This window comes from Manis javanica, chromosome 1 (assembly GCF_040802235.1).
Source record: "Manis javanica isolate MJ-LG chromosome 1, MJ_LKY, whole genome shotgun sequence".
NCBI classification, from domain to species: domain Eukaryota; kingdom Metazoa; phylum Chordata; class Mammalia; order Pholidota; family Manidae; genus Manis; species Manis javanica.
Window position 1 is genome coordinate 139001397 of NC_133156.1, and position 12814 is coordinate 139014210.

At 47.5% G+C, this 12814-nt stretch overlaps 1 protein-coding gene across 2 annotated transcripts in view; it reads right to left on the bottom strand.

Annotated features, from left to right (window-relative positions):
* The window catches only part of FBXL7 (F-box and leucine rich repeat protein 7), a 381821-nt gene extending 370650 nt beyond the window's left edge, over positions 1-11171 (bottom strand). The window contains exon 1 of one of the 2 annotated variants that reach the window (XM_017666274.3): positions 11040-11171. In XM_017666274.3, the coding sequence (XP_017521763.1) occupies positions 11040-11076 (37 nt within the window). In that variant the 5' untranslated portion in view covers positions 11077-11171. The remainder of the gene's footprint in view (positions 1-11039) is intronic. The other variant, XM_037025164.2, reaches the window with a different exon arrangement.
* Positions 11172-12814: the final 1643 nt, after the last annotated feature.

A 12814-nucleotide genomic window follows, 5' to 3' on the forward strand; every position in this document is an offset into this window, starting at 1 on the left:
AAAAATTACTCTCTTTTCTTTCTGTTTTAAATGTGCAGAAAGATTCCCCAAATCTCTGAAAATATCTTCTGTCAAACCACTGATGTTACTGTTAGCTGCACTGCTTTGATTTGAACTAAATAGTGGACTCAGTGTGGTTTACCTTCTGATTTTCATCAGAATGAAACTATTTACTGGAGGCAAAAGACAAAGACCCACTTCTGTCTAAGACTCAGGGAGACCTTTGGAGGGTTCTTCGCATATCTGGTAAATAAGGCAACATCTGCTGGTTGCAGCATGAAAAGCATGGCCTAGGCTCCCTACTCCAAGAGCAGTCACAAAATATAATATAATGTAAATGAATAAAATATATTTGCAAAATATAGGCCCAAAGGCCAGAATGACTCTGCTCCACTACAGCTGACTATTCATAGAAGACTGAAGATGCTACACTGCATAAAATGATGACTCAGGCCCTCCAGCATAAAGAGTATTCACTTACATAAACTATATAAACATAGAGGTTCAAAGTTAACAATCAACATGCTCCCTAGATCCTCAGGCATCAGTCCTTCACTTCCTTTAAGTCTGGGTCTAAATGTCAACTTTTCAATAAGGTCCAGGATGACTACTCTGATTAAAACTGAAACCCCCTCCTCCTCCCAACTCCCAATAATCTTTAATCTGATGTTTTTCTTTACCCAGAGACGTCACCTGTGTGCCCGTGTGCAAGCACTCATGCTAACTGTTCTACTTCCTCTCCCTCCAGGCCCTCCACAACACAAAGATAAGATCGGCAAAGACAGGATTTTTATCTGTTTATTGATGTATGCCAAAAATCTAGAAGAGTTCCTGGCACACAGTAGGAATTAAGAAGTCAATATATATTGGCTGAATCAATGAATGACCCTGAGCTTAGACAGACTTGACCTTGCATGCCAATTCCACTTAACACTAGTTGTAAGACCCTGAGAAATGATCACCCTCTCTGCAGGTATGTTTCCTCATCAGTAAAATGGGGGCCTTTGGAGTGCCTGCCCCATTGGCCCATTATGAGGATTACAGGAGTCAGTGAGTGCATCATGCCTGGACATAGCAAGCTTTCAATAAACGTTGGCTGCCTTCACCTTTATTATTTCAAGACTTGCTTCCCAAGGTGGTGATGGACTTGTGATGATTTATGCCCTTGGGCAACTGGCTCTACTCACATCTGACAGCCATCTGAGATGGTGAAAGTGACCTAGGGCACTTGATAACGCAACAGAGCTACCAAGGGCCAGACACTGTCACTGAGGCCTCATCAGCTCCAATTCAACAACACCCAAGAGTTTGCGAGGAGCTGTTAACAGAGTATTACTGCCTCAGACCTGCTGGAGTAGAATAAACAGAACAAAGAAACCACCAAGCAAGAGAGGATGAGGCTCTGAAACCTTAAAAGGCAGGGAAAGCAGCCTGTCTCTTCCTACTTGAACAGAGAGATTTGTTTATTTGGTTTAATGAGAGTCAAAGCTAATGGTCCTAATGGCTTTGAATCACCCCAACTCATTCTCCAGATTTCTACACAGGGGCTGAAATTTACACTTTTTGACAGAAGATAGAGAGAAAAAAATAGTCTGCCATAAAAGAATTTACCAGAACATACTAATCATTTAGACATTCGCTTATGTTTCTAGAACGTTAAATTAATGGAATGGTACCGTAACTCTTCCCTAGAGCAAAATTCCAGTTGGCCTAAAATCCAAGGAAGCTAAAAAAAAAAAAAAAAAAAACAGCTTTTTGTGGGAGGGAGCATGTGGGGAAATTACCGCAAATTCCACTGTTAACTTGAATATTCAGTAAGTATTTAAAAAAAAAAACACTTTGGGTACACCCATTATTGATTGATACAGACCTTCATTCTAAGGAGAAAAGCAGGGATTTCAGAACTGACTGAGTTAGGAGATGGGAGATAAAGATGAGGGGTACAGGGGATGGCAAAGAGGGAGGAGCATTTACTGATTTCATGGCAATAATAGTCTTAACTGCCTGTGGGGAAGTTGGGGTTCCTATGGCCAGGATCCTCATTGAACTTAAACCACCTGATCCTGTTGCTGGACTGCCGCTTCCACACCTGTAGGCAATAAGCTATTATTGAGCTATATAGAGAGCTCGGCCCAGTGCTCTGGGAGGAGGCAGAGACGCTAGTGCTGAGCCTACCACCAAGAGAACAAGCCGGGTAATAAACCCTTTCACCCCAAAGACCATTTTGCTATCAATTTCTTTGGTCACAGTGAATCCACAGCGAACTTGCACGGGGCTGAAACCCATTGGCAAGACAACATGCGAAAGTCGGCAGGGTTCACTGTTGACCAAGGAAAAAGACAGGCTGCCCTTATGGGAGGGGTACTTCAGCAGGCTGCCCCTATGAATGGGGAGACAGTGGATAGTCCCCCAATGGGTATGTGGTCTGAGATGGCTTGCCTCCTAGAGGACTGGGCTCCACCCCAGGACTGGAGGCACATGGAGGTGACACCTGAGGCAGTAGGGGTGGCTCTTGATATAGTAAGCAGATCCTTTGAGAAGCAGTGTGCCCGTGAGGCAGTGGGGACTGTGGGTTGGCTGCTTCTCACAGTCTTAAAAAGGTCTGCAGAGGAGACCCAAGAAATGGCGGCATGAGAACGCAAGCTGTAAACTTCAGTAGATTCCCTGAGAAGGGAAGTGGCATTGTTGCAAGAGGCGGCACGAGAATATGAGCTGCAGACATCTGTGGATGCCCTGAGGAGGAAAATAGTATTGATGCAGGAGGAGGTGGCATGAGAACGCGAGCCTGCAAACCTCTCTGGATTCCCTGAGGAGGGAGATGGCCTTGATGCGGGAGGAGGAGGCACGAGAGCACTTGGCAGCAAGGTGCCATTGGAGACGAGATGGCAGCACTGCCAGGTGCTCTGAAGGAGGAAGAGGCCATCAAGGAAAAGGACGCACTCCTGAGGGAAGCACAGGTGGAGGTGGCATGAGAACATCAGCTGCGAAGCATTGAGCTGAAGGTTAAGAGACCTTCTGAAGACTGAGCTAACATTGCTGCGAGGCACAGTAGAAAAGGTAAAGATTGTAGCAGAGGAGGCACTCAGGAGAGGGGAGAGAAAAGTGCCATCAGCCCCAGAAATGGAGGAGCTGGAGCAGGATGAAGGGGTGGTGCTGGAGGCACTGGCCCCTCCGGTATTGAAAGCACGCCCAGTGGTTGTAAAGAAAATAAAGACTCAGCAGCTGAAAGTTCCCCAAGGAGAGGAGCAGCCCCCTCCCCAGGTCGTGGAGCACTCTATGGTCCACCCCTACAGTCAGGCTGAGCTGGTGGATTTGGGCTCCTGGTTTAGGCAGAAGCCCTCGGAGTCAGTATCAGCTTGGCTCCTGCATCTGTGGGACTCAGGGGTGGATGGAATTGTTTTGTCGGGATCAGAGATGGGAAAGCTGTCTTCCCTGACAGAGCAGCCTGCCTTGAGGAAACGATTACAAAATGCACATCAGACCCCAGGGAGTCACCCCCTCCTCGATTGGCTTATGGCTGCACTTCGGGCTGTGTGGCCCAATTCGGGTGATTTGCCATCCTCTCTTGTTAGATGGCAGACATATGCTGAGCTCCAACAGGTGCTATGAGAGCTAGGCCTAAGAAATGCCATTTATAGTCCATAGAATTATAACCCAGATGAAGAGATTTTCACTACTGAGATGAGAAATATTGTACTTCCAATGGCTCCTACATCCCTCTTTGGGTCTCTAGTGGCCATTCTTTTCCCTCACTTAGGGCATCCCATAAGCGAGGTGACACGTACAGTAGCAGACTTAGGAGAGGCAGAAGCAATGAGAAGCTGGAAAGAAACAAGAAGAATTTACAGGGCCCTCTGAAGGTTACGAGGACCCAGATGTGGGTTGATTTAATATGGGCAGGAGCAGATGGAAGGAAATTAGATGGAAAATCCAATAGGATCTTACTAGAGCTATGGCAACAGCTTAAACCAGAGCAGCAGTTCCAGCCCTGACGACCAAAGAGGCAGAGGTCAAAGACAGAGCCACATGGCTCCTGGCATATGTGTGTTTGCAAGAATTCCTGCTGGAGAATGAGCCAACCTCACTTGAGCTCATGCAGGAAGGTGACTGGGGAACACAGTTTGACTGAAGGAAAGGTCAAGATATCTGCCCTGAGGGACCAGGGGGGGACCGGCAGCCACATGTTGAAATAGCTATCCATTGGTCCCCAGTGAACATACAATGTGTCCTGGCTCTGGGGACACAGGGGCTGAATGTTCACTGATACATGGTAACCCTGAGGGGTTTCCCAGGACCCCCATTATCATAGATGGATATGGGGGGAAGGCTATCAGAGTAAAAAAAGCCTAAATCCCTTTGGGAATAGGGCATCTACCCCCAAAAGAGTATACTGTGTATGTATCTCCTATTCCTGAGTATATTTTGGGGACTGATATCCTGCAGGATCTATAGTTGCAGACCACTGCAGGTGAGTTCAGATTGAGTGTATGTGTGGTGAAGGCAGTTCTGAGGGGACATGCTAGGCACCTGTCCACAGCTTTGCCTGTTCCTTGGCAGGTGACTAATACCAAACAATACAAACTGCCTGGAGGGCATAAAGAGATTGGAGAAACTCCCCAGGGGCTGGAAAAGGTGGATATTATAAAACCCACCCATAGTCTTTTCAATTCCCCAGTGTGGCCAGTAAAAAAGCCAGATGGCTCCTGGCATATGACTGTGGATTACAGAGAACTGAATAAGGTCATACCCCCTATGCATGCTGCTGTCCCCTCTATTGCAGGCTTGATGGATACCCTCAGCCATGAACTAGGAACATACCATTATGTGGTAGATCTTGCTAATGCCTTCTTTTCCATTGACATTGAGCAGGAAAGTCAGGAACAGTTTGCCTTCACGTGGGAAGGACGGCAATGGACTTTCACCATCCTGCCACAGGGACACCTCCAACAGCCCCAGCATCTGTCATGCACTTGTAGCCCAGGACTTGGCTACATGGAAGAAACTGCCAATGGTGAGGCTGTACCATTATATTGATGATGTCATGCTCACGTCCGGTTCTCTTTCAGATCTAGAAGGTGTAGCACCTAGACTGCTGCAACATTTACAGGAGAAAGGATGGGCTGTGAACAGCACCAAGGCTCAGGGACCTGGTTTGTCTATTAAATTCCTGGGGGTCATCTGGTCAGGAAAGACCAAAGTTATATCAGAAGCAGTTATAGACAAAGTCCAGGCCTTTCCTACCCCCACAACTGTAGCATTGCTACAGGAATTTCTGGGTCTTCTAGGCCACTGGAGAGTGTTTATACCACACGTGGTACAAATTCTGAAGCCCTTATACCAGTTGGTACTAAAGGGTGCCAGGTGGGACTGGGATGAGACATGTGCATCTGCCTTTACTACAGCAAAACAGACAGTCAAGGCTGTGCAGGCCTTGAGTATGATAGACCCATCAAGGCCCTGTGAGCTTGATGTTCATATCACTGAAGATGGTTATGGCTGGGGTCTCTGGCAGCTGCTTGAACGAACTCACCAACCCATTGGATTCTGGTCACAACTATGGAAAGGAGCAGAAGTATGATACACTTTGTTAGAAAAACAACTGGCTGCCGTGTATCACACCTTGCTGGCTACAGAACCCATCACTGGAATGGCCCCAGTAAGGTTAATAACCACCTATCCCATCTTGGGGTGGGTACGAGACTGGACCCAAAAGCCAAGGAGTGGTGTGGCACAAACACCCACACTAGCCAAGTGGGGTGCTTACCTACAGCAGCATAGTGCCCTCTCTAGTGGCCCCTTGAGTGAAGAACTCCAACACTTGTTGGGGCCAGTGACATATATTAGTGAAAAGCAGGAAGAACTTGCTTCTGAACCATTAATAGCAGAGAGTCCCTATTGGGAGGGAAGAGCCCCTATACCCGAAGATGCATGGTACACAGATGGCTCCAGCTGTGGGCAGCCCCCAAAATGGAGGGCCATAGCTTTCCATCCTAAGACTGAGACAATATGGATGGAAGATGGTGAGGGGAAGAGCAGCCAATGGGCAAAGTTGCAGGCTGTGTGGCTTGTGATCAGCCAGGAGCTCTCCCCTATAGTTGTCTGCACTGACAGCTGGGCTGTCTATTGGGGCCTGACCCTGTAGCTACCAACCTGGTACCATGCCAACTAGCTGGTCACCAACCCCTTTGGGGGCAAGAATTATGGCAAGACTTATGGGCCTGTGATCAGACTAAAATAATTAGTGTACCATGTGACAGGTCATTTGCCACTGGCATCCCCAGGAAATGATGAGGCAGATAAATTGGCCCAGATACGTTGGCTAGAAGGAAAGCCTGCCTCTGATATAGCCCAATGGCTACATCAGCATTTGTTGCATGTGGGGCAAAAGACAATGTGGCCTGTAGCCCATCGGTGGGGCTTGCCTTTGACCTTCGAAGAAGTTAGTAGAGCCCAGCAGGAGTGTGTCATGTGCTCCAAAAGGGACACACCAAGTTCCACAGCAACATGAGACAATAGCTAAGGGGCCTATACCCCTCGTTAGGTGGGAGATAGACTATATTGGGCTCCTACCTGTGTCAGAAGGATATCAGTATGCCATGACTTGTGTGGACACAGCTACTGGACTTCTGGTTGCTTTTCCTACCCGTTGTGCAGACCAGCAGATGACCAAAAGAGGCCTGGAGTGTCTCTTTGCTGCCTATGCTGATCACAGGTGATTGAGAGTGATCAGGGCACCCATTTTACTGGGCATACACTGCAAGAATGGGTACAACAGCTAGGAATCAAGTGGAAGTTTCATGTGCTGTAAAATCCTACTGCAGCAGGCATGATAGAGAGGCACAGTGGCTTGTTAAAATCCAGACTAAAGCCAGATACCAATAGTCTGCAGGGATGGTCAGTCTGCTTATGGACTGTGCTACGGCATTTGAATGAGACCCTCCGAAAGGGAGCTCTGAGCCCCGTAGACATGTTAACACATTGGACCTTTCAACACATGGACCAACGGTGGCTGCCTCCCCTATACAACTGCAAGTACAAACCAAGGAAGAATCACTGAAGCCGAGGTTTGGCAACCAGAATAACATCTTGCTGCCAGCACCAACTGCACTGAACTCCGGAGACTCCATGGAGTGAACGTGGCCTTGGACCTTTCGACACATGGACCAACGACGGCTGGCTCTCCTGGCACCTTGGGGACAAGGCCTGGAAGCTGGCTTCCTGTGTATTTCTGGAATAACAGCAGAGTGGCCGCCAAAGGTCACAGTAGTATATCCTGAACGGCCAGAAAGTAGGAGCATCTTACCAGGGAGTTTTGTTTTATCATTGTGTCCAGTGCATGCACCTCCAGTAGGCGCTATATATAGTCCCTTCAGTAACCCCCACAGGGAAAGGAGTAAAAGTATGGTGTACTAGACCTGGAAGGGACCCCCTTCCTGCTACAGTTCTATCACAGGACCACTCTCTTGCATGCATCCTACCTGATGGACAAAATTTACCTATGTTGGTGACATTAAAACATGTATCCTATCACCCCTAAAGTCTTTGTGGATTGGGAACTTCCTCTGGCTTGTAGATTATTACAATTTTTGTTATTAAGAACCTCCTCTGGCTTGAGGATTATTATAATTTTGTATCAAAATCTTGCTGTATCTTAATTTTTATTATCTCTAAGTTATTGTTATCCTCTGTTGCTATTGTGGAATCTGGTTACAGTGCTCCAGCTTTCTTGCACAGGGACCGTTGTGGAAGATTGAAAGTGTGTAGATTGTAAGGCAAGAATCCTGGAGGGGTGGAGTGTGGGGACGTTGGGGTTCCTATGACCAGGATCCGCACTGAGCTTAAACCACCTGATGATGTAACTGGTCTGTTGCTTGGCTGCCGCTTCCATGCCATTAGGCAATAAGCTATTATTGCGCTATATAGAGAGCTCGGCCCAGTGCTCTGGGAGGAGGCAGAGATGCTAGTGCTCAACCTACCATAGAGAGAACAAGCCGGGTAATAAACCCTTTCACCCCAAAGACCATTTTGCTGTCAATTTCTTTGGTCACACTGATTCCATAGCAAACTTGCCCGGGGATGAAACCCATTGGCAAGATACTGCCCTGTTTATTTTGATATGTCTTCCCAAGGCTAATCTCCATTAAGTGGTGCATTAAGGCATTATAACAGCAAAATAAAATGCATGACTACATCTCAAGGCTTAGATCATGACAAATAATGCCAATAACAAACTCTCCTGATACTTCTGGAGAAGAAAGACTGGAAGATTTCTGGGGAATTGAGTAAGGTCACAGACAATAAGTTGAAACTGAATTCAAATTTACAGACTCCCAAATCGATGCTCTTCACCCTGCACAAGAACTTCCCCAAACTTTAACATGCACATGATAAATAAACCAGTAGTTCCAAGAGGAACCCAAGATTCTACGTTGCTGGAAAGCTCCCAGGTGATGCTAATGTGCTGGTCCTTGAATTACAGGAAGTAGGAATCCACTGCACCTGCTAAGGTAAACCTCAGGAATAATATATTTGTTGTTGTTTTAATGAAAAAGATGTTTTTCATGAGCAAGATAAACTGAGATTATATAGGAAATATTCAGGAGCAGGATAAACTGAGATTATATATGAAATACCAAGGCTTTAAACCTTCTAATAACTCACCACCACCTGTTATTAAAGTTAAGGTGGTTGACATTTACATGATGGTGTCGACTGAAAAATATACTTAACTTGCAAATTTTTAAGGTACATATACACAAACAGCAATGTTTTACAGCTGAGCTATCTCACTGAATTCTACAGATACACATTCATAATCTTTTTAAATATACCATACCCAATTGCACTAAATCTACCAAAACTGTCTTAATCCTCAGTCTCCTTTAATAATAGAGATACTGTGTCTAGGGGCTGCTGTCATTTTCTTTGAAAATTGACATTTTAGGTAAGAGACATGGCCCTGACATATTAAATTCCAACAGGCTAATATGCCTGTGTCACACATTTCCATAACACTGTGTTAACAAAGTTGACCATACTCAATTACATTTACCATACTCTATTTAGGAGAGGTCCAGGGGAACTGGAGAGAGAAAATATTTTTTAAGAAGTTCACGTTACTTCGATTTCTCTTTTTTCCTTGCTTATCGCAGAGGAACCTCGGGATGCATCTGAAGAAAACTGATTTTAAAAAACTAAGCACAATGTGTCCCTCCAGCCAAAACGCAGTTACCTCCCAAAGCTTCCTATTGGTCCCCTTGCATCAGCTGAGCCCAAGAGGCTTTGCCTGTGGCAAGTCCACAGTGTATCTAAATCCGATCCCAGTAAAATTTCACTTCAACTGAAGTGAAAATGCAGAGGTAGCATTTACGTATAACAGCTGGAGAACATTAGTTCTCTGTCTCTCCTTTTCCCTCCCAAGGGTTGAAAACGCTGCTGTTCAGACAGGAAGTCGTCATACACCACACACTGTACAATACGGGAACACTGGGATATGAGAACAAGTTGCAGAGGATTAGGACGAGCGAAGGGGGTTGGGGTTGCTCAAGAACGCAGAGCAGTGACTCTTGTGCCTCTTGGGGTGTCCTTCCGCCCCGCAGAGTTCAAGGAAAATAACGTACGCACACCCAGAATTGACAAGTGCACACTGCCCGCCCTGAAAGCCTGTGATAACTCAGAGTAAGAAGGCTTAGTCTTTCATTTTTCCACAAATTTTTCAAACGTTAACTCTTAAGAAGTTTTGGGGAGTGGCCAAGATTCTCCAATAATGTTTTCTGGCATACTTTCACATTTTCTATCTAAAAAGACAACCATTTAACTTTCTTAAAAATGGTATTGTCAGGAAGAAAAAAACTCACATAACTGCCCAGAATAAGGACATCATTTATATATAATTATATATATTTCATATGTATGTGGAATTCTATACATGATCTGGGAAGGAATGATTTAAACAAAAGGTTCTGTGGGTATGTTTTTTTTTTGCGTTGGTTTCTGCTGTCATTTCACAACACTGCTGGAAAGGAATACACACACAAACACGGGGAGACACATCCACATTGTGTGGCCACAACTCCAAGTTTTGAACAGGATGATAGGAGTTTCCCTGACACCATATGGTGAATAGCTATTCTGCATTCCTACCAGTCAGTAGGCGCTGGACCCCGTTTGTAACCGGCTGTCCTCTGAGGGCAGGCTATAAAACCCACCCTGTCTCTTCCACGCCCCTTCCAGCCAAGTTCAGGAAAGACAAATTTTTCTAACTTTTGAACTAAAGAAAATGCCTTTGCAGTATGCATTATCAGAGGCATGCTGTTAATCAACTGGGTTACAACCATACGGTTTTATGCAAAGAGGGAAAGGAGGGACGAGGGAGAAGCCAACCCACACATCCATCATCCCTTTAGGAGTAGGTGGAGTTTAAAGTTCCCCAACTTCCAAGTTCCCACTTGACAGGCAGTATTTCTGTGCAATTTCCAGCCCTACGTAACAGATGGTCCTTTGCCCGTCTTGAGCCCCGAGAGAGCCCAGACAAAGCCCCCAGCCACATATCGCCCCGCAGGGCCTATAGGTTGTCAGGTTCTCGAAGTTGTTAGCCCAGGGGCAGTGAGCAGAGAATAGAAACTTGACTACTTCTTCCAAAAGTTTTCTGCTAGGGGAAAATCCAGAGGACAGGAGCACAAAGGCCTGGGAAAGTTTCACAGCGTTATTTTTCAAAAACGTCTTCCGCCATCTGCCAAACCATCACCCTAAACCCCAGATGCCCGGGGAAGGAAAGTTGAGGCACGTTTGTTCAGAAACTCGGCAGAAACGCAACTTGAGCCTTCCCAAAGACAACCTGGGAAGTTGCTTAAAGAGACCCCCACGGTGGGAAAGCATCCTCGGGGCGCCTGAACACTCGGTGCCAAAGGGGACGGCGATGGCCAGGACAGGGTGCCCAGGGGGTGCGCCGGACAGCGCGCGAGAACCTTCCCTCCCACACGGGAGCGCGAGGGGAGGGAGGGGCGCGATCGGGAACCCAGGCCGGGCGGCCCACTCACCCTCGCTGCCGTACTGTTTGCCATTGTTCGCGCCCATCCTGCAGCCGTCATGCCCGCCGTCTCCCCGGACACTCCATTGCTGGGGCGCACCGCATGCGCGCTCCGCCCGAGGAAAGCCCGCCCGACGGGACCGTTAGCGGCGCATACCCCACGCTCGGGGGTCGAGCTCCGGCCTGGGTGGGGGCCCTGCACTCCGATAGGAGGGGGCGCTTCGTCCCCTCTCGCACCCCAATTGCTCCGGGTGGGGCCGGGGGAGCAGCCGCTTTTAAAATCCGCGTTCAGGGCCAGCGGGCGCAGCGCCGCGGAGAGCCCGCGCCCCTGGGCCGCCCAGAGGCTCGCCGCACCGCCGCCGCCGGGTCCCCATCCGTCCGCCCCGATCCCGCTGCGGTGAGCGCTGAGCCGCGCGCGCGGCCGGGGTCCCCGGCTCCCGCCTCCGCCCGGCGCCCTTGCGCGCCCGCGGCTTCCCAGGGGAGGGCGCGGCGGCCACTTGTTGAGGGTGCCCCGAGCGAGCGGCGACTCTCGACCCTGCGCTGCGCGCCCGCGGGCCGGACTTTTGTTAGCGCCAGGCGCCTCCTCTCGCCGCCCAGCGTCAATCACAGCTGGAGCCCCGGGGAGGAAGGCCGGCCCGAGATGCGCGGCCTTTTAAAGGGGCAGCACGCCTTTTCGGGGCTCCGGCCCCCGCCTCCGCCTCCGCGCAGGCCCTCGCGTCGCCGGTGAACGGTTTTGAGCGAAGGAGCGTCCTCTTGGCTGTATTTTACTCTTGCTTTTCTACAGGCTTGGCCCCCCAATTTATAAAATGAGCTTCCAGGAGCCGTTTGAAATTTGCCTGCAAATATGGCCTATCTTAGGTTTAAAAGCGGGGCTTTTAAAATAAACGTGCATCAGAGGCTGATTCGTACTGACCGACTCAGGTACACACAGTGGTACTCTCCTGCGGCTGTTTAGGGACAGAGGCGGGGAATGGAGGAGAGACAGAGGGAAAACTTGAGGGAAACTCGGCAAGGCAGGGCGTCACTGGAGAGCCAAAGACAGTCCCCGCCCCAGTGCGGGAGGTTTCCTGGCTCAGGACTTTTAAGAGCTTCCGAGCCAGGAAGTGTATTTCTCCCCGTTTCTATGATGATTTTTTCTTGTGGTTGGTGTTCTCCTTTGTTTAACACCTTACAACCTCTTTGGGGGGATTTATGTAGCACTTCTAGAGCCTTAAAACGGCCCTTGGTGTTCCCTCCAGTAAATGCAAAAAGGAAATTTTTCTTAATGTTTTATTCCCTTTCCATGTAAATACCTAGAATTTGACAACATTGCATCTTAGTCAAGACCCAGCATTCACAGAGCAAATTTCATTGTAGGGAGGCAAGCACACGGCACCGTTTCTCCTTACAGGTAATAGAGGTTTAAAATTAAGTTTAAATTATGTTAACATATTATGTTATACATGGTTATATATTATATAAGCATATATAATAACTGAATGGGGAACCAGGATTTTTGTAATTACCTATTTCTTAAAAGATTTTCAACCACACGCAGAAATCGTTAACGATTTGACTTTAGAGGATTCTATTTTGCTTATTTCCTTTAATTTAGATGACTTTCTTAACGATAAAACATTGTTTCAAAATTTAAAAATCCAGATTATCGTACCACAGAGATCATGTATTGAAAGAAAAAAATCGTAAATTTATCTATTTTCAAGGACAGGATTAGTTTTGTGTTATGCTGATAAATTTCAACTGCCCCAGTCCAAAGAGATTAAGAACTGTATTTTAATTCATCTT